The sequence below is a fragment of the Syngnathus acus genome, chromosome 3 (genome assembly GCF_901709675.1).
Source record: "Syngnathus acus chromosome 3, fSynAcu1.2, whole genome shotgun sequence".
Lineage (NCBI taxonomy): Eukaryota > Metazoa > Chordata > Actinopteri > Syngnathiformes > Syngnathidae > Syngnathus > Syngnathus acus.
Window position 1 is genome coordinate 14704250 of NC_051089.1, and position 22152 is coordinate 14726401.

Consider the following 22152-nt stretch of genomic DNA (forward strand, 5'->3'; position numbering starts at 1 on the left):
ATGCAACCAAACTTCCAGTTACTTTGACAGACGTGCGGATTGACCAATGAGAAAGAAATGCTACGACTTGCACCTCCCATGAGCGGACTAACAAGCCACTTGCCGACAGAGCTCCGGCAGTGGAGGCGATTATTAAAGCAAACAATGTTTTACACCCAAAGTAACGTGAGTATACAATAAAGACAGATTTATTCGCTTTTGTTATGCATGTTAAACCGTGACTTTATTGTAGACACTAACAGAATGAGATAGGAATATGATATAATTTGTAGTTGCATGGGGGTTCAGTAGCTAAAACTGTCAGTGGCAGTGCTAAGGCTTATATTAACAGTAGCTTTTGGATTTCATCAGACAAGGTGTGATGAAATAACAAAAAACATAGGCCACAATGCCATTCTAGGTCGTCCTAAAGGTTTGATATTAATTGTTTTTAAAACTCTTAAAAACTGTCAGTGGTAGTGCTAAGGCTCATATCAACAGTTCCCTTTGGATTTCATCAGACAAGGTATGATGAAATGACAAAAACCACAGGCCACGTTGCCATTACTCATATATATGAGTTTTTGTTCAAACTTCTTATGTCTCCAATGTCAAGATGTGGTGGAGTCGTGTCAGCTGGATTCTGGTTCTGATGCTGGTCCAGCTGCTCACTTTAGAGGCTGTTCCCATCAGTAAGGACAAGACCAAAATGACGGAGCCAGAGGTGAAAATTGAAGATGCTCCTGCTAGTGTGGTAAGCTTACAGTTGTCTTATGTTTGTGAAATGTCAATGTAAGGAAAGGCATATATTAAATCCTTTGTTGAATAAACCGCTCAGTGCTCTATAGAATGATTTGAATGAAGATGTCAAACTCTGAGATAGACCATTTAAATAAATAACAGTTTGAACACACACACACACACACGTAAGACACACGTAAGACACACTTAAACTTATTTGTCACCCTGAGTTAAAGTTTTTGGTAATACCAACGTTTAAAACTAAATATGATGAATCATTGTGTATTTAAACATCAAATGCAACTTTGTGTCCAGTAGTGTACGTTCGTATTCATCGGTGTATTGTGTGCCATAATTACACTGTATAATCACAAAATATATCTTTTTTTAACCTTTGATTGTTTCTTCTGGGAAAGGACACTGGGCTCCACTATGACCGTTACCTCAGAGAAGTCATCGATTTCCTAGAAAAAGATGAACATTTCAGAGAAAAACTCCACAATACAGACATGGAAGATATCAAGGTAAAGCCCTCTTAACTCTGTTCTTATATCTTCATCTAGAAGTGTGTGTGTGTGGGGGGTGTATTATATCGCATGAGGAAAACAGATTTCAGAATTTCATATGCAAGCTCAAAAGAAATGAGATGTCACTCTGACGCTACAGTGTCAGAATTCATTCAACTGTGTGTGCGTGTGCTTGTGTGTATGATGTGGCTTGAGGAAAACAGATTTCAGAATTTCCTATGCATGCTCAAAAGAAATTAGAGGTCACTCTGACGCTACAGTGTCAGAATTGAACTCTGAAAGCTGCAGTTCAAGCCCTCTTTCTGACCCCTATTTTTTCTCATCCTGTATGAAAGGCAGAAGAAAAACTTGAAATAAAAAAAAAGAGAGAAGTCATGGTGTTTTTGTGTTTGGGCTGTTTTTGCTACAACCCTTACATTGAATAATGTTTACCTCCAGCAAGGTAAACTCGCCAAAGAGCTGGACTTTGTCAGCCACCACGTTCGAACCAAACTGGACGAGTTGAAGAGGCAGGAGGTTAGTCGACTCAGGACCCTCATCAAGGCTCGGCATGATCTTGAAGGTGGAAACGGTACGTTAAGTGTGGGGTAATAAAACACGTTTATGTTCTATAAAATGCTGTAACTGTACACGTGTCATTTCAATAGATATCGCAGTGGACCACCAGGCTCTCCTGAAACAGTTTGAATACTTGAACCACATGAACCCACACACATTCGAAGTGGACGACCTGGATCGCCTAATAAAATCGGTAAGTTGGGCGCCCGGCAAAAATGTTTGCATGCTTGCTCCCTAAATTGTAAGACGCTGCTTTGTGAATGATTTGTGGTCACACTGTGAGGAATATCTTTGGATAGCAATGCTTGGAAACTGACAGGTTGACTCAATTAGCTAATTTAGGTATTAAAAAAAAGACAAATTATCCATTTAAAAAAAATTAATTTATTATTACCGTAATTTCCGGACTATAAGTCGCTCCGGAGTATAAGTCGCACCAGCCATAAAATGCCCAAACATGTGAAAAAAACCATATATAAGTCGCTCCGGAGTATAAATCGCAATTTGGGGGGCAATTTATTCGACAAAATCCAACACCAAGAACAGACATGAACGAGCAACAACAGGCTAAACGATACGGTATGCTAACGTGACAAACACAAACAAGGAGCTGAGAACGGGCCTGACGTAACATTCTGTTATTTAAAAAAAACTATTACATAAATAACATGTTTATAAAACCATCTGTGTCACTCCAAATCATTAAATCCATTGATCAAATTTCTCGTCCTTTATGTCATCCTGGTGACAGAGGACATGTCCAGAGGATATGGCGCTTTAAAGTGTTAATTACTTTATTTGATTTTTTCTCTCTATTTTTCACGTTTTGAATATGTTCAAGATAAAGATATCAAAGCATGTGAAGTGATCAACTATACTAAAAATAACATGTAAAGTGGTCAACTATACTTGTAAGTAAGTGATGTGTTAATGATCAAGTAAAAATTTGTGAAAAAAACATATATAAGTCGCTCCTGAGTATAAGTCGCCCCCCCACCCAAACTATGAAAAAAAACGCGACTTATAGTCCGAAAGTTACAGTATTAAAAAAAAAAAGACCAAAATGCTTTGGCCCTTGCTAAGTCAGTGTTCAAAGAAATCTCTTGTGCACTATTACTGGACTAATTGAACAATTTTGCCATGTCGTTTCTATATCAAGGCCACAAACGATCTGGAGAACTTTGACAAAGAGAGGCACGAGGAGTTCAAGCGTTATGAAATGATGAAGGAGCACGACAGACAGGAACACTTGAAGACGCTGGATGACGACGAACGAAAGCGAGAGGAGGAGCACTATGAGGAGCTGAGGAAAAAACATGCTGATCACCCCAAAGTCAACCACCCGGTAAGTCTGGCTCGTTATGTTTGGTTCAGGTATAATGTTTTGTGAGTCTGTCTGTGTAGGGGAGAAAAATAATCATCAAAATTTAGCATCATTTGTAGATTATATTGAAAATGTTGAAATGAGATGTTACTTTTGTAGGGTAGCCAGAATCAACTCAAGGAAGTGTGGGAAGATACAGATGGCTTAGACCCGGAAGATTTTGATCCCAAAACTTTCTTCAATTTGCACGGTAAGTCATTCTTTCCCTGTGACAGGTTCACTCCGTTCAATAAAACACACAGACGCACACAAACACACACTTGGGGCATCTCATCTTTGACTTCCTCTGCCTGATGCAGACACCAACGGCGATGGCTTCTTTGATGAACAGGAACTGGAGTCGCTGTTCACCAAGGAGGTAGGAATTTTTTGTTTGTTTTGTTTTGGACTAAATAGTCCTTGACTGTTGCTCGCTGACGTTTCAGTTGGAAAAACTCTACGATCCCACTAATGAAGAGGACGATATGGTGGAAATGGAGGAGGAGAGGTTACGCATGAGGGAACACGTTATGAATGAGGTATAGTGCAACTGTCGTTTTGTACCTCTGGTCAGCTTGTTTGTTTCTTGCGTGACGCTGAATAAAGTAACTCAAACATTAGGAAACTAAACACGTTACTAAACACCCACAGGTGGATTCAAACAAAGACAGGCTGGTGTCTTTAGACGAGTTCATGACTGCTACAAATAAAAAAGAATTCTTGGAGCCAGATAGCTGGGAGGTAAGACAAAACGCACAACAAGCATGGTCTTTGCAAATAATTCAAGAACTGGAAAATGTTTGCTGGGTTCATTTGGTGCTTGTAGACTTTGGAGCAGAACCAGGCCTACACGGATGAGGAGATGAGGGACTTTGAGGAGCACCTCGCTCGACAAGAGCAGGAGCTCCACCAGAAGTCTGTTGACCTTCAGAAGCAGAGAGATGAGCTGGAGCGGCAACAGGAGCAGCTGAACGCGCAGAAAGTAGAGTTGCAACAGGTAAGGGCACCAAGGTTTAATTCACTAAATTGTTGATACGCTTCTGTTATTGAAAGAAAAGCTCCACAGCGGCCATTGGAAATAACTAAGCTGCTTCCCGAGGTCAACTCGGTTAGCTGCGGTTTTATTTGGGTCAAATCAGGCTTCTGATTGGGCAAATTGGCTTGTGAGTCGACAAACATATGAAATATTTTTGGACTAAAGCTATCTTGTATGTTCATTTCAAAAAGTGAAACTCACAACACAGACATATTTGATTTTATTTCTTAGAATTTCGAAAACCCGAAATTCACCAGCTCAACAAATTTGAACGTTATATAAGCAACTCTTGAAATGACTTTTAATATCAAAATTTGGTCTTCTGAAAAGTATTTCTTTGTAGTTTGAACTTTTGAGGCAAACTATTGAAATAAATGTACTTAGCAAATGTGCATTGCGATTGTTTTCACCAGGCAGTTGATCATATGGAACGACTCAAGGCTGAAAAACTAGAACCCCCTCCGGAGGTCCATGGTAGGTTTGCGTTCATTATTTCTTAGCATAGGCTGTCTGACAATGCTGATTCGGCATCTTCGCCGCAGTCGAAGGAAATGCCTTACCGGAGATGCATGCAGTTGACGATCAACAGCAACACGACCGGGTGGCCCTCGTCCAAGAGCATCAGCCTGCGGAGCAGGTTCATCAAGATGCGGCTCAGGACCCAAGTCAACACCAGAATCAGCAGGTGGGCGAGCAACCACACCAGGATCTGCCGCCGGGCCACCAAGGAAGTCCACAGGTTGAGAACCACTATCCATAGGGCCTTCAACACTGGACTTCTGCAACCTCGTCCAATCTAAGAGTGTCTGGCCTTTTCCACCATGATGACTGATTGGTGCTTTTGAACACACTCAGGGGTCAGGACGATGAAGCACACAAGATGAACAATGCTAGTATTTGGTGCCCGACTTGCGAATCACATTATGGATTTTCAGGAGCATTTTGTCAACATAACGACAGCTAAGGGACATTATTTTTCAAGGCCTGTGGAAAAAGTCACTTTAGACAGACCACCAGAGTACTATGATGTGAAATTTTGAATAGATTTTTTTTTTTTCTGAATTTTTTTTGGGGTAAACATGAATTACCATTAAGAACACAGATAGTATGCTGTTTGTTCACCACTTATCACAATTGCCACACATTATTGCCATTCTTTTAATTGGTTACCTTCATTTTTGTTAACCTAATCTAGGCAATCATTATCTGTTAAAATTTGAGCACTGAGCTGCCAAGACTGGAATAAAGTTAATTTGGCACAGAACTTCCTCCTTTGGTAACACCCAATCATTTGATTGGTGTTAGTGTAGGAGTTGGAGGTTGTTGACATTTTAAGGCCATTTTTTGTAATCGTATACATAACTGTATATGACATTTATTTGATCATAATTGATCATTTTTAACTTATTGGACAGCTATTGCTAAAAACGTTTTTTTAATTGAACAGCAAAATTTGGGCATTTGGTGTTTTAGTTGCATCTGACCTTTAACTACTGAATTTGAAAAAGGGCAAAAAAGGAGAGGCATACTTGCTGTAATGCACAAACTCTGCATTCAGCTCATTTATGTGATATGTTGTACATGAAGTGACGTAATTTGAAGGATTGAAATTTTAGGTCAGATGTGATGTCACTTGACATGCCGTGCAATGTTGTTTTGTGTTCATCTCTTCTTTGCATCTGCAAAATGGAATATTTTCTTAGTTTTTTTAACATACAAACATACTCCCAAGCTATTATTTCTTTGTGCCAAGAAGTTTTCTTTGTGAAAATTCTGCATAAAAGGTTTGCACAATAGGTTCACGTGGTTCTGTTATTGCTTGCTGCTGGATTTAATTGTCAAGTGTTTGCTACTGTATGCCTCATTTCAAGACAATAAAATTAATACATCCATTCACTCAGTGCCTCCCCAGTCATGAACCTCACCGCACGTCACTGTAATACTGTCACAGATTTTTTTTATTATCTATTGTTTTAACTAGCCAACTGAATTAAGTTTTCATTTTTGCAAAACTACACAACCATAATGTCTTGGGTAGCATGAGCAAATGCCTTGTAATAGAACACAGCTTTATTGAATCAGTCTTGACTGATATACAAAGAGGTGATGGTGAGAGATTAAAAAATACATTGTCATGTCTACAAGATGTGAAGGAAAAGTGACCAACGAGCACATGCCAGAGGAAAATCTCTTGGGAATCATTTTGACAGTGGCAGGCTATTTTTTGCATTGTTTTGTACAAAAAATAAATTAATGAAATCTTTCAAGTTTACCGGAATATCTAGTTTATTATCGCACGTATGTGCGGATAATCTGACATGAAGTTAGGAGACTCTGCATTTTGTGTTAAAACATTTCGAGAAAATGGGCAGACAAAAGCAGACTGACTCAGAAACGAATAAAAGATTATTAATGAGAAATGAAACGTTACAAAAGTGAGTTTGGGTGAGCACATTCAAAAATCCTGAATGCTCAACGTGGAGCGATAAGCCGGTCAGTAGGATCGCCATCCTCGAGCAATACCTCAAGACAGTCCTCGGGGCCCCTGGGCAGTTCCACGTTTGAAACCTTGTTGGTAGCCCTCCTGCAACATAAATCATGAATGTACACTAAATATAAAGTTCACACCCGAACTGCTCAAGTAAATGCTCCCCCCACGGTGACAAAAGCTTTGCCGATGAAAGATAATCTTACCCTCTGGTAGTTGTTGCTCGAGTAGTCCCGGGGCCCCGTGTTGAATTGGCTTTGACCATAACCACTGCTGGGAGGGTTGGAAAAAGGAGGGCGGTAACCTTCATAGCCCCCTGATGGAAAAAAAACAAAAAACATTCATTACTACAATCTGGCCCAAAGATAAATTCCGATTGGGACAGCATACCTCTAAATCCATTTGAAGAGCCTCGGTAGCCATTCATGGTACCTCTGCTGTTCCTCGAGCCGCCCCGGGGCACTGCCCTGCTGTTGTAGAAGGACTGGCTCGATTGTCCAAAGCCCGCACTGGGCGATGAGTCTTCGTGCACCACTGGTGAAGGCATGACGTGGGCTTGGGGCTGGAACCCGGCAACAACTGGGGGAGTCACGCATGACATAATACATTGAAATCCTAACATTTGTTTCGAGCGTTATTGAAGGGAAAAAAGTCAATCTTCATTGCTCATTCACCAGATTGCAATGTTTCCTGTGGAATGTCAGGCTGGTCCACAGCAGGATCTGATTGAGCACTAAAACTCTGCCCGTAGCCCCCGGGAAACTGAGACGGTTTATGAGGGTCTGTTTGGCCACTGGCTGGTGTTGCAGGTGCGCTCATATTAAATACCTTAAAAACAGAATTGACATTTCAACATTACAAAAAGAATACTGTACAACCCACTCGTAATGCCCATCGATGATCATAAATGGAAGGAGTGAGATGGAGAGAGCCACATGTCACTACTCAGGAGGACAAATAAAAAATGAGGATAGAACTGAGAGAAGAGAGGACATGCACGTATTGGCCGGACTTCATTTCAGTGAAGTACTTCAGGGCTGGTCAAATATGAAGCATTACCGCTTGCACTGACTGGAAGGGTGCAGCATTGACATTGATGCCTCCGGTGTGGGAGGGTTTGGAGGCAGGTGGGAAGGCAGAGGACAGGGAGCAAGAGGCAGGCGACTGCTCAGAAGGCAGAGACATCGCAGCCTGGAGGGTTCAGAAATTGGGGAACAGGAGGAGAGACAACCAGAAATGTGGGGAGGTGAACAGAAGGGAAATTCGAAGCGCTCTTGATACAACAAATTGTAGTAATTTGAGAAGTTCATTTTCTGTAACAATGGAAGAGTGTGGAAATTATTTTTTTGGGGGTGGCAAAACACTATCTACAGTATGTATGATATTATATTGTCACTTTTCTTTAAGACAACAAACGGTTACTGCCAGCCACGAACATACCAAAATAACATTGCGCTAGTTGGTTGTCAAAGAGGAAGTCCTTATTACGCACACTCGTCCGATCACAAATCTAGCAACATTCATGATCGAGTTGTGATCGACAGTCGGTGGCAGAGGGATAAAGTGTCTTGCTTGGGCCCATGTCATGATAGTTCTGTTCTCTTTCTGCAACTTACTTGTGAGGGCTCCTTTGGTCCTGTCACCATGTTCATCGGAGGAAGCCTGGACTCTGAGTGAGCTGAGAATGTGAGACAAGTGTTAATTAAATGCACGCCGGTCACTCACAATTTCATGAGTCAAAATTGCCGATAATATCTGAGTCTCATTTTGAGACTAGATTTGGAGAGGGTTGGACATTTTTCATGATGAAATGCTACATGGGAACTTTATCTGATGACTATTGAGTAAGTTACATTCATCCCTGGCAATCAATGACAACTTAATATTTTGGGTGATTAATACGAAGTGTATCATGTATATTTGGCTTTGCCATGAAACAAGTACTAATACATTATGGATTACGAGAAGCGCGGTGGGGCTAGTGGTTAGCCTTGCTAACATTCAAGGTCAAAGCTGTGTCAGCATACGCACAGGCTAACTGTTGGAGGTCCACAGTCTGTACAGGCTTCATTGGCTGGGCTGACACAATGGCCGGGTCCAGGGCTTGGCCATCAAAGTCCAACACTGAGTCCTTGTGGGAGAAGACAACAATTGGAAATCATGGTGTAAGCATACAGAAAAGGCATCATTGCAGAAAAGGCTACAAAATCCTAGGATGGTAAGCTTTACTGTGGTTACTAATTTGCATACTTTGTATCATGTCCTTGTGTGAAAAGCAACCCAAGTCGATCTGGTACCTACACCTGGTCTGCTTCTGTTACCTGCATGAAGTTGTATGTCCCTTGCATCTGGGCCATGAGGTCTTGCACCACCTGCTTTCTGATCACCGGGTCAGTCGACGGACACGGACTGACACGATTCACAGCTGCGCTGGGTTCTGGTGGTAGCTGGGCAGCGGGCTGGTGCTGGAGGGAATTCACCATCTTAAACAGAAATATGAATCACCAAAAACGACTTGGACAGAGGATTCACACATCGTAGAAAGAAAAGGAGCACAGCATACCTGCATGTCCACTGACCACTCCTCCACATGTTCGGTGTCGGTACTGCTGTACGTGTTTTCCGGGATAAATTGTCTATTTACAAACTACAACAACAAATATATACAGTTGATACATGAGCACAAAACTGACAACTCTGTGCCGTATGCTAGAGGCGCGATAAGCCGTATCGTACCTCTGTGGTTTCCAACTGCACAGGCTGAGGATTTTCAGGAACTGGTGCTAAAAAAAAAATAGTAACAAAAATATTTTATTTTCTTCTGCATATATAAACAAGCCTCATCTTGTTGTGTTAAATCCTACCAGGTTCAGATGGTTGCTCTCCCACGTTAGAATCAGCCACTACCGTTTGCTTTTCCTGCTTCTCCTCTTCCTCCTCCTCACATGTTCCATTTCGACCACTTGATGGTCTATCAAAGTAGCCGCTCTGTAGCAACTTGTCCAGGATGTCCTTCAGTGCCTTGTCTGGGTGGATGGAAGTCATCACAATAAACATTCAAATGAAATGCAAATTCCAGAATGCAGTTCAGCATTGTGTCAAGCGGAAGACTTGAGAGGGGCAAACTTTATTTGAAACATTAGCACAATATGATTCAATATAGAAGGCGTACAAAAAAATAAACGACACTAAGCTTTTGCCAAAGTGTAAACCGATTGTCATGACTTGACACTCCCAAAAAGCAAAAAAAATAAAAAGTGGGGAGGAAACTGAAAGTAAACAGGAGCAATGGAAAAGCTTACATGACGTCCCTGCCACAGCCTTGTCCCTGCCATCGAGCAGTTCCCACAGGTGCTGTGAGGCCTCTTCATATTGTTCAGTCAACCTGGAAGTCAATGAGTAAACATGGTACACCAGGCATTCAGATTATGGTTAAACAATTTATCAATATTGAATCCTAACATATGAATTTATAATATGTTCATCCTAACCAGGCAAGTGCCACACACCTGACGTCACAATTCCGATCAGGTCCGACAAGTTTGTAGAGCTCATCGAGTGATGCAAGGTCGGCATCGGTGAGCAAGGGCGAGCCAGAAGCATCGGGCCGCTTCAGATCCTGCCTGACATTGTCATCTCCCAACTGGTCCAATATGAACTGCAGCTCCAAAACCGTCTTCATTCGCCATTTCTCCATTTCCTCTCGCTGCAGCTGTTGGCGTCTTGCGGTTTTCTTCGACGTCTTCTGAATCTAAATATGCACCTTTACTGTTTAAGCTCGAATTACGACAAAAAAGCACCAACTTGTATTTATACTACGTTCCCAGTGGCCATCGCACACATTTTAGGCCACAGTGGATATAATGGGGCAGACGCGAGACAACTCGGGGTGAATACGTGATAGGTCATGATTGCAAGGGATGCCCAGAAAAACACAACAGTCATGATGCAGATGACAAACCTAATCGACCATAGTAAAATGGGGTGAACGCAATTAAACCCAACAGTACCAAAAAGTTGGAGAAGTAGAAGAAGAATTTCCCTGGCATCTCATACCCATCAACAACAACTCGTAAAGCTCAGCCTTGTTTTGAATGCTTAGTGTTGAATGTGTGTGCAAGACTGCGAGAGAGCGTACTGCGTAGTGTGTACGTGTAAGAGCTCAAAAGGTTCCTGGCCTTTACGATTCCATCATATTCTGAATTTTGGACTGTTGCTAATGTCTGTTCTCTCATTCCACAGTCTAATTTGGTTAGTAGGTGGGCGGAGTCCCTGAACTGGACCAGCCTACAATTATCCTGGGCTTATTTAGGTTTGGTTTCACCGAAGGAAGACACTGGAGTTTTGTTTTGCTTCTTGTCATACCTCATGTTCCCTGGCATTATGCTTGTCACCTGCAGCCTCATCGTTTCCAGTTGGACTTCACCTTTGTGTATTAATGGGAAATTCAACCCTATAAATCCTTTGCAATAATACGTTTTATGTCCCCGCACTCGTCTAAACACAGCATTCTTATTGATATTGCATTTGTGGAATGTGAGTTAAGCAGCAAAATTCACCCATTTTATGCCATCTCAGGGGGCGACCATTTTGCCACTTGCTGTCAACTGAAAATGACATCACAGTTGCCAGGTCTCAGGTCACAACCAATCATGGCTCAGCTTCAGAAAAACTGGTGACATTGCTAAGTTTGAAACAAAAGCAATTTAGTCATACTCACCTCTTGGCCAAGCGTCAGGAAGCTCTTCTGCAGCTCTCGAGCAAACTCAATTGTGGTGAGGATTTCCTGGTATTTTGACAAGGCCTCCTTTGGACACAAAAAAAAAAAAAAGCAAAGTGAATTTGACTTGGAGTCAATAAAACAGGCTGTGTATATAAACCAGAGATCAAGTACATACTAGCTGATCCTGATTCAGGCTTTCACCTTTGTTCTTCTTAGCTTGATAGTCATCCAACTTGGACTGAAAGAAACGGGTGGGGGTAAAAAATGTAAAATGGCATCATCTGTAGATAATGAACACATCGTTAACGGAGACTGACACTTTTCATTCCAGAAATGCGGTGGAAAAAACAAAAATAGCTGAAGTGAGAAAGAGTCACTAAATAAATTTGTGCACCCATCAAGCTTACAAAATTCATTTCTAGCACACCAACTTAATTTTGGAAGCAGACATGCATTTTAGCAGTGGTGTTGGATTCAAAGTTAATCACAAGCAGGGGTCTAAATCTGTTTTCCACTGTGAGGATGAAAAGTGTATTTAACTACAGGGAAGATATTAAAACAGCTCTCGTTATGCTCCAATGCATATTTGTGTTTGTTTCTCAAGCGTTGACCTACGTGTTATGAATATGATGACGATTGTGATGAAAATGATGGTGCGGTTGATACCTTTTTTTTCTCCATGTTGCGAACCTTCTTGTCGAGCACACCAAGAACTTGCTGGATGGCCTCACACTTGTTCCCATTTCCAACCTCTGGAATGGCCGACTGGACAGCATTGTTGCTAACCATTGCTGAAGGCATCTAAATTAGGTTGAGATAGATGGAGAGAGAAGGTGGTGGGTTATACTTCATTATGTATTTGTTGGGCTCAGAAAAGATTCAGTTTGAGTAAATCAATTCTTAATGTCCAACGTGAGAAACCTTTCCATCGCGTGGGAGTTCACCATAGTGGAACACAATTTTTTGGTACATGTTTACAGTTGCTTCAAAATTGGAATATTCACGACAGAGAAAGACACCAGATGCAACAACTGTGAAATATATATATATTTTTTTTTCCTGTGAGGAGACAACAGTTATTTTTAAGAGGTTCAAAATGTTACGTAACGAAAGCTAGTTGAGCGGAACAAGCGGAACATTGTGAGTTTCACCTTACTTTCAGCGTTCTTGAGTTGTCCGAGACTACGAGTGAAACGAAACTAACCTCACTTGCGTTTAACTTATTTAATTAGAGAACAACGTTGGTCTCAGGCTCCATGTCCCATTGTTAGCCTACAAGCTAACCCCTTATTGGTGCTATGTTGCTATTTTATCCGTTTTCGCCACTGTCATTAGTTAATACATCGAATATGTCATCATTTATGTTTACAAACGAGGATTTCCGTGACTATAAGTGCGGAAAAACAAACAGGATCAGTGGATGCTACGCCAGCTCGTCGTGTTAAGTCGTCTCGGCTGAAACGTAAAAAAAGAGGATTTTGTACTTCTTGCCACCCCGTGATTATTGTACGGATATCATACCTTTATACTCTTTGTCTTCAAAGAGATTTACGTCGACCGGATTAACAACAATCGTGCAGGTGAACTCAGAGGCTGTCTGTTTCTGTGGTATTTTTCCAGAAAAGATGCTCCGGGTGATACACAAACCTGCTGAGGAGGAAACTGCTGCTCTATGGCTGATCTTTGGCTGCCTGCTGATCATAATGCTCAGGCAGGCAAGGCTACAAGGACCCTTCTTTGGTGCCCTCAATTTTGCCTGATTGAAAAAACAAAACAAAAAAAAACAAAAACAAAGCAACAACAACAAAACGCCGCCGTACGTTTTACTGTGCTGTTAAATTCAAAAACACTTTCTGAGTGGTATCCTGAACTGACCTACACCCCACTGGCCCCAATATAAGCAAAACTATAATTATTGTAATTATAGAAATATCTATAATGTGTGTGTGCGTGTTGGGGGGGGTTATAGTGTAAAAAAAAATGCCTTGCTTACGTACGTCAATGATTGTACTTGTAAATGTGAAAATGTAAATGAAAATATTTGGTGCAATTGCAAAAACCTAACAGAAGAGAGCGTTAACGACACATTTATCGTATGCAGGCCAAGCTTCACGTCTTCTGAGTCCCAAATAAGTTTGGGTTTTTATCACGTTATAAATAATTTTCTTGTTGCAGATGAACCTCCCACGATTTACACTGGTTATTAAAACTCGAATTCGTTTTAGTCATTTTAAAATCTAAAACATTAAACCATAGAAGCAATTGCCAGTTTTGATTATGCATGGACAGATTTTGTTAAAACCTCTTCACTAGCACACACAAAATGGCCAAATAATGTAATTTGCAAGTTGCAAGGTTAATACAGAGATCCAATTTTAGATGACTGATTGTCTTATTCATAACAAGTTAATCTGCAAATAAGTCTTTTCATTGCTGTTATAACTTTAACAGAAGCCTACCATAAATCGAATTTCACTTTGACGTACAAATATTTTACCCTATTATCCAAAGCAATATATCTGGAAATGAAAGTATGGCAAGCACATCATTGAAGTTAACAATATCTGTCCTTAAGAGCAGTGGTCGAAATCACCTCTAGACCCGGCCCCCTTTCTTCTTTCAATTTTCAAGATTTTAACTAAAATATTACATTTCCAATGACACATAAGCTACTTTTAAAAAGTATACAGAGAAGACAATATGTCAAAGTTAATACTGAATTTTGTATATTATATACAAGTGTCATATTTTTGGATTATGAAGAGTTTTTTTCTCTTAAATTTGTGATTTTGTGCAAAGACTTGGGGGTGTACCGAATCTGTAGTTGCTCACTGTGATGTCGATTTTTGAGTAATGGCCATACAACCCTCTCTTCTTCAAGACTGCGCCACATCGGAATGGATTAAATATGTGCTGATGATTTATTGGCAAAAACCCACAAGAGCCCCACAAACACTTGAACCTCAGACCATTTGTTGTGTGGCTGACTCAAGCCAAAGAATCCATCTGCAACCCCTTCGGTGCCCCCTCCTCTTCTCACTCCCTCTTTCGAACTCTGTACATTTTCATTCACCAGGTTTTCCTTATAGTGACTTCGGTGTCCTAAGTCAAACACGCAAATGAAACTTGTCTGGTCCTAGTCTGGACATTTTTAAAACAATTGGCAACATTGAAAATTTATGGATGATAAATGATTCATGGAACACATGTGTGACAGACAGACTGCAAGCATCTCCATTTTAAATGCTATTTTTTAGTCTTTATGTCAGAGTTTTATTCGCTGTCATGCAAAGACTGAGTTTTATTTGTGGAAGGTGATCTAAGCCCTTTTCGTAAACTATGATAATTGCTATCTAATTCCCGTAATAATAAAAACAAAATTCAGCATTTTTTTACAGCAGTGCATTTCCACACATTTTCACAACCCCCCTGATGGCATGTTCAAAGACTCTGATTTATTATGTGTTCTACCACAGAGTGGCTGGAAAACTGCACCGCATTCATTACCACATTCATTGAGGGTATGGACATAGTGAAAGTGGTTGTGCAATGATGCCTGATGTTTGGTAAGAATTGGCTTGTGCATACAGTATTTTGTCTTGACACTAAAGCAGGGGTTTTCTATTGGTTTTGTCCAAGGGACCACCATTATAACCAAGAAGCAACTCGCGGACCACTGCTATGGCGGAATGTTATGTCATTTTGCACCGAAGGAGGATAGACCAGATACAGGCTATTTATTTGCATCTGTATGTCTAATTTAGGAATCTCAGCGACATTTGACATAATGTGGATGGGTCAATGATTCACAAAATTAGCTGGAAAATAAATCTAGTGTAAATTGACTTGAGGATTGAACCCAACACCTTCAAGATTGAAGTCCATCACTCGATAACCGAGCCACGATGTGAAAGAGTATTTGGTTGGCTAGGAATCACCGTTGACTAGAAAAGGTTGATGGCTCGGAATCTGAAAATGGGAGGGTGGTACTTATTTTCATTTCACTATCCTTTCTCTATCACTTTCCATCTAGATAACAGGTGTCAAACTCAAGGCCCGGGGGCCAGATACGGCCCGCGACAACATTTTATGTGGCCCGCAAAGACAAATTGTGCATCAAATTCGTGTCATTACTAGAATTGCAAAATGTCTTCACTTTTAATAATATCCTTTTTTTAAATATTTGACCAGTTTTTACTTGTCTGATTTGAAAACGAGTTATTTGTCAGTTTGTTTTGTAGCTTTTACTGTATATAATATGAGGTGCTCATACATTTATTTGGGTTGACAGTCATAATGGCCCTTCGAAAGAAGCTATGACTACAATGCGGCCCGCGAAAAAAAAGAGTTTGACACCCCTGTTCTTGATCAATAACTTGGTTTGCAACACCCCTTTAAATGATCTCAATGGAACTGCTCCGTAACAATCAAATTGACATCGAAGGCCCGGTATCCCTCTCCCCACCCCAACCGCCACACCCTTAGATGGGAGTTTGCTGGACTTGGGGAATGCAAAGACTCAAGTACCCTGCGGAGTCCCATGGGGGCTACTCTGGAAGTGTGGTGCGCCAAAACCCCTGATACTGGCCGCTCGAACAATAAGTCAGATCTGTTTCCAACAAGGGATGGACTCTGCCAAGGCTTTCCCTTGTCATGCATTTTGTTCATAACCTTCACAGACAGAACATTTGGACGCAGCTGAGACTTTGAGGGGGTACAATTTAGTGACCTCAGTATTGCGTCTGTGCTTTATGTAGATGATGTCGTTCTGTTGGCTCTAACAAGTCACGATTTGTAACTGGAACGGTTTGCAGTTGATTGAAAATCACTATCAACGGTTCCAAATCCAAGACCATGGTTCTCACTCCTCAGTTGGAAAAGGGTAGAGTGTCTTGTCTGCATCTGGGATGAGAAACGGCTTTAAGTGAGAGTTTTAGAGGTCTTGTTCACTAGTGACAAAAGATTCGACGGATCAGTTCAACATGTGCAGTCGTGCTACCCCCACAAGCCAATCCCAGATAAGGGGAAGATGATGTGATGGATGAATGGCTCATTGTTTTTTTTAATCAGACGATCAGGCGAACACATATTTAATCAAATGAGGTACGGAAATTAGATTAATCTTGACACCCAGAGAAGGCATTGCATAAATTTGATATCAATGTGATTTGTACCCTTCTTATTTCATTTACAAAAATTAGTCAAACTGAAAATGGAATAAAAGTAAGAACATAAATGACAATTTAAAATAATTTTATACTGTAAAAATTATATGACTATACTTTATAAATGATATCACTAATCATATAACGCATGAGATTAATGTGCAGGTGGAACAGTGTGTCGTGTGGTTAGCACATCTGCCAATATCTCACTAATATTAAAAGAGCACACAATTTACAGTTTTGATATTTTAACAGGAAACATTGAGTTGACACATGATTTGCCTTCACGGGCTACTTAAGACGATGTGGCGGGCCAAATCTGGTCCCCGGGCCTTGAGTTTGACACCTGTGGTCTAACGGATTTGGGATTGAATCTTATCTTGGGCTTTTCTGGATGGAGTTTCTAGGTTTACGTGCATTAATACATTGACCAACGGCTTAAAAGAATACAGTTAGGGTTAATTGAAGACTAGACTAGTGTTGTAATTGGCAGCCTGTTTGAGTTTTAGTCTAGTCTTTGCATCAAGCTGTCAATTTAGTATTTATTATTTTTAGTCATGTTCATACTCTTTTAAGTGTAGTCAAGTTTTAGTCGACTAAAAGTATGAGCATTTTAGTCATTCTCATTTTAGTCAGAATTGTTAATGACTATTTTAGTGATGACATTTTCGTCTTGTTTTAGTCACTTACGTATAATTGATTACGTTTTTAGCCAAGGTGGCAAATTCAGATCCTGAAAGTAATCGCTGCCACACTTTGGCTTTTGCCACAAATGCTTCGAATCAATCGGAAGTTCAATCACCTGCCCTGTGGGTAAAAGCGAAGTTTTTACTTTCTGAACCTGGATTTACTTACCTCTGCATTTTAGTCATGCCTAGTCTAGTTTTAGTCGACAAAAACTGATGACTTTTTTTCTAGCTTTAGCCAATTTTTTATTTTATTTTTGACTCTTTTTAGAAATGCAATTCGAATAATCTAGTATAAATCTTAAAAGAAGCATAGATGGAAGTAACTTTTTCCTTTAGCCAAATCCAATTGGTATCTAAGGTAAGGCACCTTACATCCATTTCAGACATGGAAGACGCTGTGTTTTATTCTCCATCATATTTTACCAACCATGTTAAATAAAATACCATCACATTGAGTGTATCATGTTCTTTTGAGACATTTTGAAAAATCCCAAATAAAAGGGAACTTGAGGATCACTTTTCATCTCAACAATTCCAACCATAAACATATTTGAACGTATCCTTCCTGTGAAAGAACTGTGAGCGACCACAAAAATGTCTCAACTCTCCAAATATCACAAGTATCACAAGATTTATAAGAACTTGCAACAGAACCGTTTTGAAAGTGTCTGTGCGCACCGGTAGAATGGATGCTCCAACAAAATGTTCGCAAATACTGCCACATCTTATGATAACTTGACAGTGAATTTTCACATTCAACACATGTGCAGACATGGACAGTGACAAATTCAAGACATTTTTTAAATGAGTGTGCACTGACATATGGATGATTGTAGCCTTCATGCCAAATCCGGACACACACGCAGTTGACATCTGGTTAACATCCTTGGAGAAAGTCCCTGTCATGACTACCCCGTATGCCAGAATTCCCTAACTTCTGGTCAAATGTTTTTGCAGAAACAGAGAGTGCCTGGACCATGTCACCATTTTACCAAATACCTCAATTATACAGACGACCTTAAATTAAATCAACTTTGATTGCCATTTCACATGAATAACATGGAACTGCGTTTATGTCTTCCCCACCCATCTCTCTCTGTCCTATTGCTGTTGAATTGCTATGTATGTACATGTTGTTGTGCTGCAGGTTTGTCATGTCTGGATGTGGTGAGTGACTGAGGGAGTCTGCAGATTATCCGGGGCCAGGCATCTCGATTGAGCCTGAAGAGCCTTTTAGCCAATGCGGGTCCCTGACATCATGTATGCAATTGACCGCTGTATCATTTAACCCTTTGCACGCACAGAAAGTGACATCCAGTCAAGAGGAGTATCAGAGGCGCATGGACTTTATCCTAGTATGACCAGAGCTGTGTTTTCCACAACAGGTCTCTATGTGTATGTGCTCTTTTGGTGTACCGTATTTGTAATCCACGGCACTACCTGAGGAGTGAGGACCATTTTACAATGCAGTCTTGGTCGTTTTGCAATACACCACTGTAAAGTAGACGATGTTTTAAAGTTGAAAACAATTGGGGTTTATTTGAAAAATACAAGCATTAAAATGAAGCAGAAAAATCGACAGGAAAAACTCGATCATTTCAATTTCTAAACAATTTCAAACAACTCTGACTACAACAATGTCAAGAAGAGATTTTGTAGAGCAAGAGAGAAAGCATGTGCTTAACATTTGAGGCATTTCAGTAAATTATGTAGTAAAAGCTGCAGATCAAGGAGTACTGGAGGTGGTGTGACCATGCATTCATTATGAAGCAACATGATGTTATTTGGAGAACTCAACAACGTCATGATGAAAGTACAACTCAATGGACTAAAATTAGTTAAATGAGATGTTTAGCTCTTTTTCTGAATGTGTTTGCGATTCCCCTTGCTGTCATGCATCAACAAATAACTACGCAGTGCACATACTGTATGCAGCAGTTTCACTACCAAACTTAAGGCAGCCAAGTTTAGTCGTTGAAGTTATTAGTGTTGCTTTGCTTTGATATTTAAATCCTCTTGTTTCTTTGTGATGCTTTTTCAGTTTATGTGTTGTTGTTTTTTTTGGGCGGGGGTAGGGGGGGGGGCTTTTATAGCCAACAGTGGCCTTTAATTCATTCTATTTATTACTATTTAGTATATTTAATTTATGAATCCATAATATCCCATTGGGTTGAGGAAGACTTTTATAGCTACCCACGTGAATTGGGAGTCAGAGGGTACACTTGAGGTCAGAGGGTACAGGATATTTATAGTTTCCTCCTGTCAGTGAAGAGACCAGAATGGCTTTCACTCTTCACACAAAGTGCATTCACATCCCCAATTTGGCTTGAAAACGTGGAATCCTGGAAAACCTCTTTAAAATGACCCCCAAAAAGTTTCCATTCAGAAATGTCAACTAATCAAGCGGAACTTAACATCATGTACCTAACGTTAGCGTGCGTAAGCATCTTTGGCCAAAGCGAAATATCATTTATAATTCAAGTCGACATAATTTTGTTTCAGTGCACTCCAGGACAAAAAGCCCCCAGGACTGAATAATTTGAATGACCTTGTAGATGCAATCAAGAGCTCCGTGTCCTCCAGCGGTTGACTTGCTTTTGTTCCACAAGACCATCTTAAGCTTTTGTCTTTGCAGCTAGCTTGACAAACTAAACAAAGAAAAGCAAAGTTGGAGCGGTGATTAGAAAAATCAACAAATCCTCAACAAGACATGAGCATATGAGGATCCAGACCTCCTGGCCTCAGATTAGCTTCTTTGGAAAGGGTGAGTGAGTCAAAATGTTTGAGGAACCAAAAGTGAATGTTTGATATGGAATGTGTAGACCAGAGATGTTTGATCTGCTATCGTAAAATCGGCCCTTCTCTCCAGTAACTCGATCACACTGTCATAGCAATATTACTTCTGTTTTCTTTTAATTACACGGCCACTCTCTGAGTACTCATGCCAAACATGGTTTGGTGTTAAGTCAACAGATCCACTCTTTGAGAGAAGCTACATGAAGTTCAAATGGTTCATAATTTTTGACCGAAGGAGATAGTAGCAACTGCCATTCAGCACAATAGTGATGACGTCAGAAAAATCTGAACTAAAGAGGCAAAGGGGTGGAAAAGATGCATCAGGAACAAATGAGTGTTGGAATACACGTGTATGCCCATCACTGAGCCCAACATGATAAAAAGCAACTCGCAATCCCATGCGACTCATTCTAGTTGTGTATTTGCTTATCGATTTCGGCTTGTACATTGTCACCATTCATTACAATTTCATTTCATGCAGTTATCACCTGACTTGGCAAAATGGGAAACAATTCTGCTTATCTAGTCCCGCCTTGATTTCAACCAAGGATTTACATTGACTAAGTCAATAATTCTATTGTAATTCTATTATTTTATTATGTTACTTATGATGCCACAAAACAAAACAAAACAAAACAAAACAAAACAAAACTGACATTGTATACAACAATAACAATGTAGTTAATTTTTTGTCCACGTGTCCGAATGATCAGGATTCTTGAGAGTTCATGAGAGTCTTTATGAGTTTTTCAGTGTCCTTTTGTCCTTTCCAGTCTTGAAAGTTCTGGTTTTGCATGTTTCGGTAAAATGTTTTGTGAGTTCTCTTGCACTTTTGCGATTTTATATGAACAAGTAAACAATTTGTTTCTCTTGCCTTAGGATTTTCTGTTTCATCTTACACAATGTAAACTGAATTATAAAAATGTACCTACAAGTATTTTTTCCCCCACCCGTACTACACTAATAAATATGCCACTAACGATATAATATAATATAATATAATATAATATAATATAATATAATATAATATAATATAATATAATATAATATAATATAATAGAAATTAATGCCTTAAAGAGCAGCAGTTCACACATTCAAACAAAAAGTAGAAATAAATGAATGTATGACATTACTAAAGCCAGAAGTGACAATTGGTATATGATTGTTTTTTATTACCTAATTTCCCGCATTAATGCCTCACTTGGGATGGTAATAGGCCTACATTGTTATGAAACCATATTCTTTTTCTTGGTGCAAAGCTTATAAAAGCTCCATTAGCCTGCTTCTGTAATGTTGCCCATTTTCAAAATGTGAGCTATGTTTCCTTGTCTCTATTCATTTTATGCGGGCGGGTGATGGATGCATAAGTGCCATGGCTCGGCACACCCGTACATGCCTCTGCCTAATTGTCCTTCCCTTCCCACACATCGCGTGCATCAGTCCAGATCAGACAACGTGTGCAGCGCAGACACGCCGAGACTTTACACATATGTGAGAACCACTTTCAGATCTGTGTAAAGTTTCACTGTGAACTGCTTAAAGATGTGTGTAACTGTACAGATGGTGCTGAATAGGATGGGGGGGAGCACTCGCATATCAAAAGAGAGTCATGATGATCATAGCGGCGTATTAGTAACCAAGCAAATGGCGCTTGAAGTTTTCAAGGTAACATTACAGTTGTTAAATTGTGGTGACAGGCTTTCAAGGATTGTTTTGAATGATATCCCCTCGAGGCCCTCCAAAGTGAAGCGAATATCTAACCGAGGTGTTCATTAGAAGGGAACAATTTATTTGACAAATCTAAAAGCAAACCTTCCAGCAGTGTTTTAAGAGAAATCAATACAGTTTTAAAGGCAACTAGGCAATTACATGCAATTGATATATGCTCAGGGGCCTACTTGCCAAAATGAAAATGCTACACGAGTCCTTGGATTAGTTTCCAAGCAAAATACCACGTGTGAATAAGTGCACAGCTCTCTCATTTTGAAAATAATGACAAGATCTGCAAATTGTCTAATATGAACAGTAAATCTTAGAGATTTACCTTCTGGGAGAATCAAAGAAACAGCTCAAACATAATTTTAGTC

The 22152-nt window shown here is 40.1% G+C and overlaps 2 protein-coding genes across 3 annotated transcripts; one reads left to right on the plus strand and one right to left on the minus strand.

Annotated features, from left to right (window-relative positions):
• The first annotated feature begins 49 nt into the window (after positions 1 to 49).
• LOC119120233 (nucleobindin-2-like) lies at positions 50 to 6100 on the plus strand. The gene is made up of 13 exons (XM_037246944.1): positions 50 to 165; positions 596 to 733; positions 1137 to 1244; positions 1686 to 1818; positions 1895 to 1998; positions 2965 to 3150; positions 3289 to 3379; positions 3489 to 3547; positions 3615 to 3707; positions 3820 to 3909; positions 3995 to 4165; positions 4618 to 4678; positions 4747 to 6100. The coding sequence occupies exons 1-13, from the start codon at positions 58 to 60 to the stop codon at positions 4962 to 4964; spliced, it is 1560 nt and encodes a 519-aa protein (XP_037102839.1). The 5' UTR covers positions 50 to 57; the 3' UTR covers positions 4965 to 6100.
• Positions 6101 to 6255: 155 nt separating this feature from the next.
• LOC119120232 (caprin-1-like) lies at positions 6256 to 13136 on the minus strand. Of its 2 annotated transcripts, XM_037246942.1 has the most exons (17): positions 12937 to 13136; positions 12082 to 12216; positions 11591 to 11653; positions 11413 to 11499; positions 10202 to 10443; positions 9995 to 10077; positions 9557 to 9718; positions 9429 to 9475; positions 9256 to 9339; positions 9014 to 9175; positions 8724 to 8823; positions 8309 to 8370; positions 7752 to 7883; positions 7367 to 7520; positions 7083 to 7271; positions 6899 to 7008; positions 6256 to 6788 (listed from the first exon to the last, which is right to left on the minus strand). In XM_037246942.1, the coding sequence occupies exons 2-17, from the start codon at positions 12214 to 12216 to the stop codon at positions 6729 to 6731; spliced, it is 1872 nt and encodes a 623-aa protein (XP_037102837.1). In that variant the 5' UTR covers positions 12937 to 13136; the 3' UTR covers positions 6256 to 6728. The 2 variants fall into 2 exon arrangements, with proteins under 2 accessions (XP_037102837.1, XP_037102838.1); XM_037246943.1 differs by lacking the exon at positions 7752 to 7883.
• Between the last annotated feature and the right edge of the window lie 9016 nt (positions 13137 to 22152).